We start from the raw sequence: 12659 nt of genomic DNA, 5'->3' as shown, positions 1-12659 counted from the left end.
GGTGTGTCCTGGTGGTGGTGTGTCCTGGTGGTGTGTCCTGGTGGTGGTGTGTCCTGGTGGTGTGTCCTGGTGGTGTGTCCTGGTGGTGTGTCCTGGTGGTGGTGTGTCCTGGTGGTGTGTCCTGGTGGTTTGTCCTGGTGGTGTGTCCTGGTGGTGGTGTGTCCTGGTGGTGGTGTGTCCTGGTGGTGGTGTGTCCTGGTGGTGTGTCCTGGTGGTGGTGTGTCCTGGTGGTGTGTCCTGGTGGTGGTGTGTCCTGGTGGTGGTGTGTCCTGGTGGTGTGTCCTGGTGGTGGTGTGTCCTGGTGGTGGTGTGTCCTGGTGGTGGTGTGTCCTGGTGGTGGTCCTGGTGGTGGTGTGTCCTGGTGGTGGTGTGTCCTGGTGGTGGTGTGTCCTGGTGGTGGTGTGTCCTGGTGGTGGTGTGTCCTGGTGGTGTGTCCTGGTGGTGGTGTGTCCTGGTGGTGGTGTGTCCTGGTGGTGGTGTGTCCTGGTGGTGGTGTGTCCTGGTGGTGGTGTGTCCTGGTGGTGTGCCCTGGTGGTGGTATGTCCTGGTGGTGTGTCCTGGTGGTGGTGTGTCCTGGTGGTGGTGTGTCCTGGTGGTGTGTCCTGGTGGTGTGTCCTGGTGGTGGTCCTGGTGGTGTGTCCTGGTGGTGTGTCCTGGTGGTGTGTCCTGGTGGTGGTGTGTCCTGGTGGTGGTGTGTCCTGGTGGTGGTGTGTCCTGGTGGTGGTGTGTCCTGGTGGTGGTGTGTCCTGGTGGTGGTGTGTCCTGGTGGTGGTGTGTCCTGGTGGTGGTGTGTCCTGGTGGTGGTGTGTCCTGGTGGTGGTGTGTCCTGGTGGTGTGTCCTGGTGGTGGTGTGTCCTGGTGGTGGTGTGTCCTGGTGGTGGTGTGTCCTGGTGGTGTGTCCTGGTGGTGAGAGCAAATTAAATTGTAGATTATATAATAAAAATATAAGTTATCATTGATTATTAATTATGCTTTACACTTTAATGAGAGAGAGAGAGAGAGAGAGAGAGAGAGAGAGAGAGAGAGAGAGAGAGAAAGCACATACCCACTTTTCCGTCCTTTCGTCCGCGGGGATCACATTCAGCCCTGAGTTCTTTCTTTAATCCTCTCACTCACGGGGGTTCAGCCTGCAGTCCACTGGGTTCACGTTGTAGTTCATCCTGGGTTTAGCAAGAGGTCTGGTGTGGTCTGGAATAAATGGTCTGGATGTAGCAAGAATGATAGATAGATAAATAGACAGATGGATAGATAGATAGACAAATAAATGGATAGATAAAGGGATAGACAATTATAAACATAGACAGTTAAAGGAATAAAGAGAGAGAGAGAGAGAGAGAGAGAGAGAGAGAGAATGTCTATGAAAAGCAAATACATTGACATAAACAAAATAATTATGAAAAAATAATAAATATTAAACAGGTACCAATACTTAGGGGTGGGTAGGTAGGTAGGTAGGTAGGTAGGTAGGTAGGTTGGGAGGGAGGGAAGTGGGTAGGCAAGGAGGTAGGAGGCAGTAGGTAGGTAGGTAGGTAGGTAGGTAGGAAGGTAGGTAGGCAGGGAGGTATGTAGGTAGGGAGGGAGGGAGGGAGGGAGGTAGGTGGGGAGTAGGCAGGCAGGGAGGTAGGTAGCCGGGAGGTAGGAGGCAGGGAGGTAGAAGGCAAGGAGGTAGGTAGGCAAGGAGGTAGGTAGGGAGGGAGGTAGGAGGCAGGAAAGTAGGCAGGCAAGGAGATAAGTAGGCCCGGAGGTAGGTAGCCAAAGAGGTAGGTGGGCAGGCAGGGAGGTAGGTAGGCAGGAAGGTAGGTAGGCAAGGAGGTTTGTAGGCAAGGAAGTAGGTAGGTAGGTAGGCAAGGAGGTAGCAGGGAGGGAGGTAGGCACACAGGGAGGTAGGCACACAGGGAGGTAAGTAGGCAGGGAGGTAGGTAGGCAGGGAGGTAGGTAGAGAGGTATGTAGAGCAGTAGCCAGGGATACATGCAGGCAAGGAGGTAGGTAGGTAGGTAGGTAGGTAGGTAAGTAGGGAGGGAGGCAGCTAGGCATGTAGGAAGGTAGATAGGTACGTAGGCTGGCAGGCAGGGAAGTAGGTATGTAGGTAGGCAGGGAGGTAGGTCTGTAGGTAGGGAGGTAGGTCTGTAGGTAGGGAGGTAGGTCTGTAGGTAGGGAGGTAGGTAAGCAGGTAAGTAGGCAGGGAGGTAGGTAGGCAGGAAGGTAGGTCTGTAGGTAGGCAGGGAGGTAGGTAGGCAGGGAGGTAGGTCTGTAGGTAAGCAGGTAGGTAAGCAGGTATGTAGGCAGGGTGGTAGGTAGCAGGGAGGTAGATAGGCAGGGAGGTAGGTATGTAGGTAGCAGGGAGATGGGTATGTAGGTAGACAGGGAGGTAGGGAGGTAGGTAGCTAGTTAAAAGAGCTGGTAGGTAGGTATGTGGGTATGTAGGTAGGGAGGTAGGAAGGATGGGGGGTAGGCAGGGAGACTGGCAGGGAGGTAGGTAGGTAAGGAGGCAAGAAGGGAGTCGAGTAGGTAAGTAGGTAGGTAGGCAGGAAGGTAGGTAGGTGGGTGGGTAGGCTGGAAGATAGGTAGGAAGGTAGGTAGGTAGGTGGGTGGATAGGCTAGAAGACAGGTAGGTAGGTAGGTATGTAAGTAGGTAGGTTGGTAGGTGGGTAGGTAGGTAGGTAGGTAAGTAGGTAGGTGAGTAGGTAGGGAGTCGGGTGGGTGAGTGGGTGGGTAGGTAGGTAGGTAGGTAGGTGGGTTGATGGGCAGGCAGGATGAGAGGAAAGAAGGCAGGGAGTTTGGTATGGAAGTGGGTAAAGAGGTCAGTAGGGAGTTAGGCAGAGATGTAGACAGGGAGACAGGCAGGGAGTCAGGTAGGTAGGTAGGTGGGCAGGAAGGTAGGTAGGTAGGTAGGAAGGTAGGTAGGTAGGTAGGTCGATGGGCAAGCAGGGAGTCAGGTAGGTCGGAAGGTAGATGGGTAGGTAGATAAGTAGGAAGGTAGATAGATAGACAGATAGGTAGGTAGGTAGGTAGCAAGACTGGAAGGTTGGCAGGCATGCAGATTGGCACATAGGAGAGAGGGAGGTAGGAAGGTAGGTAGGTAGGTAGGTAGGCAGGTAGGTAAGAGGGAGGCTGGTAGTTCGGCAGGTAAGTAGGCAGGTAGGCAGGTAAGGAAGTAGGAAGGTACGTACGTAGACTAGGAGGTTGGTTGCAAGTAGAGGTAGGCAGAAAGGTAGGCAGGTAGATCAGCAGGTAGGTAGGCAGGCAGGTATACCCAGGTGACGTGCTGTATGGAATGTACTGTACCTGTAGGACGGATCCACAGAGAACCACCTGCTTACCTGTGGTCGATGGGTCTGATCAGTCTGAAAAATGAGATAAGCAACCACGACTAGACAGAAAAACAATACGCAGTTCAAATTAGCTGCCAAATATATAATGAATAATTTATGCGAACGTAAACATGTATTAATTGAAAAAATGAAAAAGGTATATTAAAATCCATGAAGGTAATGAATGACAGGAGACAGTTTGGGACGGGATAGGGGTTAGGGGTTAGGGGTTAGGGGATAGGGGATAGGGGATAGGGGTTGGGGGATAGGGGTTGGGGGATAGGAAACAGCACACACTAACACTTCCTCTCACCTCAGTATTAACATTTGGCTTACCTGTGGTCGACGGGTCTGCTAGGAGATAAGAGATGATGAGGGAAGGGTGATGGAGAGAGAGAGAGAGAGAGAGAGAGAGAGAGAGAGAGAGAGAGAGAGAGAGAGAGAGAGAGAGACTACCCAAGTACTCAAAAAGTCAGTAGCACCACCCCATTATCTGGCTATATGGTTACCACCCAGCGTTGTAAATAGCCTCCAGGGTAACAGGAAACCATGAGACGTGTCACCCAGTGTGGTCACCTGAGGAAGGAGGAGGCAGCACTACATCAGGTGAGTGGATGGTGGTCGCGTACATCAATAGGTCAATCAAACACTGGATCTATGTACATGCAACTTTTATAATTCCATAACAGTACATTCTGTTGATCAGGAGGGCAAAAAAATTACTCAAAATAATAACCCAAAATTCAAAAATCAAAAATATATACATGGAAAGCTTTTAACATTCCTCTCCCAGTGCCACGCCACTCAAAAAACGCACACGTGTCGGTTTTTTGGTGCACACAGAGTTGATGTACGTGATACGGTGCACACAGGTGACGTACATAACAGTATCTTCAGTGCACACACGCTTGCCTTAACTGTATCAAAATGTGCACATGGTGTTGGTGCACACAGAGTACGTACACACTTGCTTTGGTGCACACACACACTAGTTCATGTGCGTTTCAATCCGTGCACATACAGTAAATACACACACGTTCCCAGTACACACATTTTTCTATATTAAAATTCTCGATTATTTTGCAATATATTTTTTTTCTCGAAATGTTTCAAAAAATATTCGTGTTTTCAAATTAAATCACTTGTGCGATCAATAAAGGTGATTGTGTGTGTGTGTGTGTGTGTGTGTGTGTGTGTGTGTGTGTGTGTGTGTGTGTGTGTGAGAGAGAGAGAGAGAGAGAGAGAGAGAGGGAGAGAGAGAACTGGTGTGTGTGTGTGTGTGTGTGTGTGAGAGAGAGAGAGAGAGAGAGAGAGAACTGGTGTGTGTGTGTGTGTGTGTGAGAGAGAGAACTGGTGTGTGTGTATGTGTGTGTGTGTGTGTGTGTGTGTGTGTGTGTGTGAGAGAGAGAGAGAGAGAGAGAGAGAGAGAGAGAGAGAGAGAGAGAGAGAGAGATTAGTAGTGAGCTTAGTGTCAATTACAGGTGAGCCAAAAGTGAGATAAAAAAAGTGAGCCCAATTTATTCTCATTTCAGTGTTTTAGTGCAAAAGAAAACGAAAGATTTTTGGATACACTGATATTACGTCAAAAAAGCTCTTAACACCTCTTCCTTTGCGATTCATTTTGTATATTTTCATTCAGAATCCATAAAATCACAGGTGTGTTAAGATTATACCTAAAATAAATCGCTAAGGAAGAGGAGTTAGGGTGGATTTATTTTTTTAGGTCTTCTTTATGGTGACGACTGTTGTTATTTTCTTAACTCCTGTCACCAGGCGATTTAATAATAATAATAATAAAATAATAATAATAATAGAGACAGATAGATAGAAAGACTGACAGATAGAAAGATGGAGAGAGACAGATAGATAGGCATTCATAGATAGATAGATAGACAGACAGACAGATAGATAGATAGATAGACACAGACAGATAGATAGATAGACAGACAGATAGATAGATAGATAGACAGACACACAGATAGATAAATAAATCGACTCATTATATATCCATAAAAATCAACTTTTTCAAAATAATACCCAGAATTTCGAAAGCCCTAAATAAGGCTCCTATGACCCATTTTGAAGAGTAGGGTCCCGGGGCTAGGCTGAGAAAGGCCCCCCCCAAAAAAAATCCAAAAAAATCCAAAAAATCCAAAAAAAAAAAGAAAATTATAAGGGTAAATGATCAGACCTATAAAAAGAGAGAAAATTTAAGTCGCCTTTTTTTGGGGGGGGATCGAACCCGGGTCATTTCGTCCCTCTGACCCGGGCGCCCTGTCCCACTAAACCACCAGGCTCCGTGGTTGATAACACGAGTGATAAGGTGATGACACAGTGCTGCAATTCTCACCAATATAATCCAATCTCTTATCACTAAAAAAGATATATATGTATTTAATCATAACACTTTCTTGGTCTCCTCCTCCTCCTCCTCCTCCTCCTCTTCTTCTTCTTCTTCTTCGTCTTCTTCTTCTCCTCCTCCTCCTCCTCTTCTTCTTCTTCTTCTTCTCCTCCTCCTCCTCTTCCTCCTCCTCCTCCTCTTTTACTTCATCTTCTTTTTCTTCTTATTAATCTTCTTGTTCTTCCTCTTCTTTCCTCTTCCTCTTCTTCTTCTTCTTCTTCCTCCTCCTCCTCCTCCTCCTCCTTCTTGTTCTTCCTCTTCTTCTTCTTCATTATATTCTCAACACATTTACCTCACTCCCTTATAACTTCATTTCTATACTCATTTCACCTTAACTTGGTCTAATTTTTCCCTTCCTCAGCACTTCTTCGTGACTAGCATCAGAAAAATACAATACTACGGCTCTACATCCTCTCCATAGCACTTCTTCGTGACTAGCATCATAAAGACAATGCTACGGCCCTACATCCTGCCCATAGCACCTCTTCGTGACTAGCATCATAAAGACAATGCTACGGCCCTACATCCTGCCCATAGCACTTCTTCGTGACTAGCATCATAAATACAATACTACGACTCTTCATCCTTTCCATAGCACTTCTTCGTGACTAGCATCGTTCCAACTCAGCATTCAAGATGGAGGGATGGCAATTATAGGCCAAGTTAGAGTGAAAAGAGTAAATGCTTAGATTGGCTACGTCCAGACCATTGTAGTCAGTTTTGGAGAGACCTATAGTAGTAGTAGTAATAGTAGTGGTAGTAGTAGTAGTAGTAGTAGTAGTAGCGGTGGTGGTGGTGGTGGTGGTGGTGGTAGTGCCGGTGGTAGTAGTAGTAGTAGTAGTATTGGTGGTAGTAGTAGTATTAGTATTGGTGGTGGTGGTAGTAGTAGTAGTAGTAGTAGTAGTAGGTTCATCTGAAACGTGAACCCAGTGGACTGCAAGCTGAAGTTGCCCTCCTCCTGCAGTCCACCATCGTCCTTTCGGGGGATAGGGAGGGGGTGGAGGGACGCGTGTATAACCAGGCAGCTCCACCATCACGTTATATCAGTGCCACCACGTGAAGGCGCCCCTCTTCACCGCAGGGCGGGGGGGGGGAGGGCCATTTTTAGCCCCTTCAGCACGAGTGGCCTTTTTCCAAAATTGAATATAATGGTCTGGATTGGCCAAAAAAAAAAAAAAAAAGAAAGAGAGCAACACCATCCTTCCTCTCCTTAAACTTAATAATAATAATAATAATAATAATAATAATAATAATAATAATAATAATAGGGATACCTTTTTTACACATATAGTCTTCCTCACTGTCACCCAGAATATATTACAAAAATATATGGGTTTCCAGTATAATATAAGGGATCTAACCTGTACAGTTTTGCATCTTAAAAATTACCAAAAAAAAAAAAAAAAAAAACAAAACAAAAAATAAACATTAATTTTTAAATAGTTTTTTTTTTTTTACCTTCTCAAAAAATGTAAAAAAAAAAAACATTAATTTTTAGTTTTTTTTTTACCTTCTCAAAAAATGTAAAAAAAAAAAAAAACATTAATTTTTACATATTTTTTTTTACCCTTCTCAAAAAATTAATAAAAAAAAAATCCGAACTCAAAAAAGTCAAAAATGTCATCCATATCTAATAAACTATCAAGACCTAATGAGGCTAATAGGGGATATTTTTTTTTTTTTTCGGGGGGGGAGGGGTTTATCCTAATAATTTACATATAAGTTCTTTGCCTAGCTCAAAAAATTCTTTCCATAGTGACTGATATATTTTGCTACTGACGTGATTTTTGTTTTTTCTGCCTTAACCCCTTTGATTTGGTGATTTATTTTACGACTGGGTGCTTTTGGTGGGTTTTTACCTGGCTGGTGTGTGGGGGCCTCGTGTGTGTGTGTGGGGGGGGCCTCGTGTGTGTGTGTGTGTGTGTGTGTGTGTGTGTGTGTGTGTGTGTGTGTGTGTGTGTGTGTGTGTGTGTGTGTGTGTGTGTGTGTGTGTGTGTGTGTGTGTGTGTGTGTGAGGGGGCATTCGTGTGTGGTATGTATGTACACACCAGCCAACAGGGCCGTCCCCAGAACACACAAATTACCCCCAGGTGTTCACGTGGGGCACTATTTCCGTCCCACCCTGTACAGCGTCGCGAAAAAGCCACTAGAACAAAAAGAATCCAGTCCTAACCTCCGTTTTCTTTGCCATCACCCGTTTTTTTGTGTTTTTTTTCAAGGGAATTCTTAATTTTTTGATAATAGATTTAATATATATACCAACTATTATTTTTAAAACTACAAATCTACGGTATAGGCAACTGTCTATGAGCTGTTTTTTTATGTATAGTTATGTATAAAAAACGTTCAAGGTGAAAAGGATAGGGGGGTCTTCTTCATTTTTCATTTTCCTCTGTGCCGCGCTTTTGTCGCTTAGTCCTTGTTGCCCATGAAGTGTTGGAGGAAGTCTATGGGCAGAGGGAAGATGATGGTCGAGTTCTTCTCCGCTGAGATTGTGTTTAGGGTCTGTGGGAAAATAAAGACAGTGAGAAAATGGTTGGGAAAGTGAGAGGGGGAGTGTCAAATTGAGGATATGGTAGGGTTAGTGAGGTGAGACTGGTAGAGAGAGAGAGAGAGAGAGAGAGAGAGAACATTTATTACTATGAATATACAGATTACTATTAGCTATAAACCTCTCCCCTCTCATACCTAACCTTTTCTCCTCCCCCTCCTGACCCTTCCCTCCAATATCTTCCCTTTCCCTACCTCCCTCCTACTCCCATTCCTCCTCCCTTAAACAGGCCTACACCCCCCTCTCTCTCCTTCTCTCCTCCCTTCCTCACAATTCTTCCCTCCTCTATTCCTTTCCTCCCACTTCTCCTCCCTTATCCTTCACCTCATCCCTCCTTACTCCTCCCCCCTCTCTCTCCCTTACTCTATCCCGTTCCCTCCTCACTCCTACCTCTCTTCCCTCCCCCCCCACTATTACTTCTCTCTTCCCTCTTCTTTCCTCTCTTTTCCATTATATTCTCTTCAGTATCTTTTCATATTCCTCTCGCTTACCCCTTCTCCTTTCCTTCCTTCCCCTCCCCTCCCCTTCCCTTCCTTCCCCTCCCCTCCCCTTCCTCCCCTTCCCACACACCTGCAGGTATCTAAGCTGAAGGGCGGCAGGTGAGAGGGAGATGACCTCAGCCGCCTCCTTCAGGGCCCGGGAGGACTTCTGCTCTCCCTCTGCCGCGATGACCTGGAGTTACAGGTGAGGAATCAGACGCTGGGTTGGGTTAGGTTGGATGGGGTTTAAGTGAAGTTACGTGTAGATTGATGTCATATTATTTCACTTCACATCACACAGATTGTACTGGGTTGGTTTGGGTTGGGTTGGGTTGGGTTAGGTTATGATTACAGTACGGTAAAATTAACTATTAAGCACTCATAGAGCGCATACCTCCGCCAATACCATTGCCATTAAAAAGGACCCGGATCCGAATCCAGATCGACCCTCAAATTTAATAATTTTTTCCTTGACCCATGGCCTAGCCTGCCACTAAATTTAATCAAAATCCGATCACAACTTTTTAAATAAAGTTGCTAACAGACAGACAGACAGAACAAACAGTCGAACGAACGCCGGTAAAAACAACCTCATTGGCACAGGTGTGTCTCGGCAAGATATCACTACGTCATGTTGGGTTAGCATGGGTTGGGTTGGGTTGGGTTGGGTTGCGTTGGGTGGGTCAGGTAATGCTAGGTTGGGTTAGGTTGGGTTAGATTTCATTAAGTTACGTTAATATAGACCACCGTTTGATTTGGTGTGATTTGGTTACATTGGAAAGGCTTGGACAATTGAGGCTGGGTTACGTCAGGTAAAGGTGTGGTAGGGTAAGCAAGGGTAGCATTGGACAGGGTAGGGCAGGGCAGGGCAGGGCAGGGCAGAGAAAAAGATGGTAGGGTAGGGTATGATAGGCTATGATGGGGAAGAGAAGGGGTAGTACGATAGGGCAGGGCAGGGCAGGGCAGGGCAGGGCAGGGTAGGATAAGGCAAGGCAGGGCAGGGCAGGGCAGGGTAGGGCGGGGTAGGGCAGAACAGGGTAGGGTATATGGAAGAGGCAGGGTAGGGTAGGGTAGGGTAGGGTAGGATAAGACAGGGTAGGACAGGACAGGATAGGGTATGGTATGGTATGGTAGGGTAAGGTAGGGTAGGGTAAGGTAGGGTAGGGTAGGGTAAGGTAGGGTAGGGTAGGGTAGGGTAGGGTAGGGTAGGGAAGGGTAAGGCAGGCTTGGGTAGGTTGGGGTGGGTTAAGATAGGGGAAGAAAAGACAGGAAATAATAGACCAAGTTAGACTCTGTTAGTTTAGATTAGAATAACTTAAGAATATGTTAGTCGGGGTTAGAATACGTTAGCTGGTTAGAATAAGTTAGTTCTAGTATTTCCACACGACCATCCCCTTACCTTCAAGTACATAATTCATTTCTCCATCTATTTTCTTCGTATCTTCATCTGTCTTGGAAATGGCACACGACTTCTCTGGCAAAATACAACTTCACAGATATAAGGTGTGCTAAGCCGATCCCGTGCATTCCCTAACCCCACTCAGTCAGCAGTTCAGGCCGTCATTCATCTCAAAACATCCTTGGGTTTTCTCTCTCATGGGATTTATCAAAGGAATTAGAATACTGTCTCTCAAAATCTGTTTCCAAGTGATTAGGTGTGCCAAGCCGACCCAGTGCATTCCTTAATCCCACTCAGTAAGCAATTCAGGCACCTTCATCTCTTAATATTCCTGGGGTCTCTCTCTCTCTCTCTCTCTCTCTCTCTCTCTCTCAGGATTTATTATGGAGACAGCATATTATCTCCCTCGCAAATTTCGATTTCACGTCATTAGGTGTGCTAAACCGACCTCGTGCATTCCTTAACCCCATTCAGTTATCAATTCAGGCCTTCATTCATCTCTTAATATCCTTGGGGTTTCTTTCTCTCAGGATTTATCATGGAAAGAGCATATTCTCTCTCTTTTAAAATCCGTTTCCAAGTGACTGGGTGTGCCAAGCCGACTCCACGCATTTTTCTCACTCCTTCTCAATTGCTAATCTATACAGGAGTCTCACTTACCCATATATGAAGGACAGGTCTCGCGTTTTGCGGAAATCACCACATACAGCTCTTCTAAACTGGGTGGAATCAAAGGCTTTTCGTCTCATACCCTCAGTCTATCATTTACACAAGTGGTCAACTCTGGAACTGCTCTCCTCAGTCTTTCTACTTATAATCTTCAGAATTTTAAAGGTAATTTGTCCACGAAACTCGAAATAAAATAAAAATAAATAAATAAATAGTGTCCACGAAATTGGAAATATATGAGGCTTCAAAAGAAAAAAAAATTCGTTATTATTTTTGTATGGGTTCAGTTTAAAAGTCTTGTATAGTTCAGCCTTGGGTTCTTTTTCTGTGCTTGGAATAGAGAAGGGTAGGGTAGGGTAGGGTAGGGTAGGGTGGGTTTCAGTTATTGCAGGATTTTTTTTTGTCATATCTGCTATAATAATAATAATAATAATAATAATAATTGTGGAAAAACTGAAATAATCAATATGAATATGGAAAATGCGCAGGAATGTGTAATTGGAGGTATGGTTGTAAAGCAAGTTGATAGGTTTAAATATTTAGGTACTTATTTAGCCAAGGATGGTTCTTTGAACTTTGAATTCGAGGAAAGGTTAAAGAAGGCTAATCAGGCAATGGGAATGCTTAAAAATATTTGGAATAATAACAATTTTTCTGTGCATACAAAAATCAAACTTTATAAGGTAATGGTTAGGAGTATCTTAATTTATGGACACGAGTCTTGGTACAGCACAGTGACTATGGAAAATAAATTCTTGGTGTTTGAAAACAAAGCACTTAGAAGAATATTAGGAGTTAAGTGGTGGGAAAGGATACCAAATAGTAGAATTAGAGAAATAACGGGAGTGCAGCCGGTCGATGAATATGTTAGGTTCTCATGATGGAAGTGGCTAGGACATGTGTATAGGAGACAGGGAATAGTACGAGGTACACCAGGGTGGGTGGCACCTGGTAGGAGAGGTAGAGGAAGGCCAAAAGAGACGTGGGTGAGGACAATGAGACGGGAAGCTGGAGATGAGTGTTGGGGAGATCTTGAGGAGTTAGCACAAGATAGGATGTGGTGGTGTGAGTTCATCGAGGCCCTATGCATCCCCGAGGGTGCCACAGGAAATGATTGATTGATTGATAATAATAATAATAATAATAATAATAATAATAAATCACCACCACCATCATCATCATCATCATCATCATCATCATCATCATCATCATCATCACCACCACCACCACCACCACCACCACCACCACCACCACCACCACCACCATCATCATCATCACCACCACCACCACCACCACCATCATCATCATCATCATCATCATCATCATCACCATCATCACCACCTCTCTCCCATGCAAGGATGGGGTGAGGAAGGGTTTAAACATCTGCCAACTTTTGACTTAGCCACTAACACTGTAACACAAATACTGATATATCCCTAGCATATTAAAAAAAGATCAGGCAGGAATTAGTGCCCAAGAGGTGGCATGCGTAGGGATTTGTAGCTTATGTGTAGAAGAGAAGAAAAATATATGACAGCTGCACTAGACTTACACACACACACACACACACACACACACACACACACACACACACACACACACACACACACAATCTTCCTCACCAAACACACCACTTCCCCCCCTCTCTTTCTCTCCTTTCCCCTTATCCCCTCCTCTCTCTCTCTCTCTCTCTCTCTCTCTCTCTCTCTCTCTCTCTCATACAATCTTCCTCACCAAACACACACCACTTCCCCCCCTCTCTCTCTCCCTCCTCTTATCCCCCCCTCTCTCTCTCTCTCTCTCTCTCTCTCTCTCTCTCTCTCTCTCTCTCTCTCTCTTTCTCTCTCT

The 12659-nt window shown here is 45.3% G+C and overlaps 1 protein-coding gene across 1 annotated transcript in view; it reads right to left on the bottom strand.

Annotated features, from left to right (window-relative positions):
• Window positions 1–8125: 8125 nt before the first annotated feature.
• The window catches only part of LOC145397619 (band 7 protein AGAP004871-like), a 24366-nt gene continuing 19832 nt past the window's right edge, over window positions 8126–12659 (bottom strand). The window contains exons 7-8 of the mRNA XM_080270660.1: window positions 8835–8936; window positions 8126–8218 (exon numbers count right to left, since the gene is read on the bottom strand). Coding sequence (XP_080126786.1) covers window positions 8126–8218; window positions 8835–8936 — 195 coding nt within the window. The remainder of the gene's footprint in view (window positions 8219–8834; window positions 8937–12659) is intronic.

Source organism: Coenobita brevimanus, chromosome 42, assembly GCF_032717465.1.
Source record: "Coenobita brevimanus isolate Jiangsu-jjx chromosome 42, ASM3271746v2, whole genome shotgun sequence".
Taxonomy (NCBI): domain Eukaryota; kingdom Metazoa; phylum Arthropoda; class Malacostraca; order Decapoda; family Coenobitidae; genus Coenobita; species Coenobita brevimanus.
This window is presented reverse-complemented; position numbering and strand designations above follow the sequence as displayed.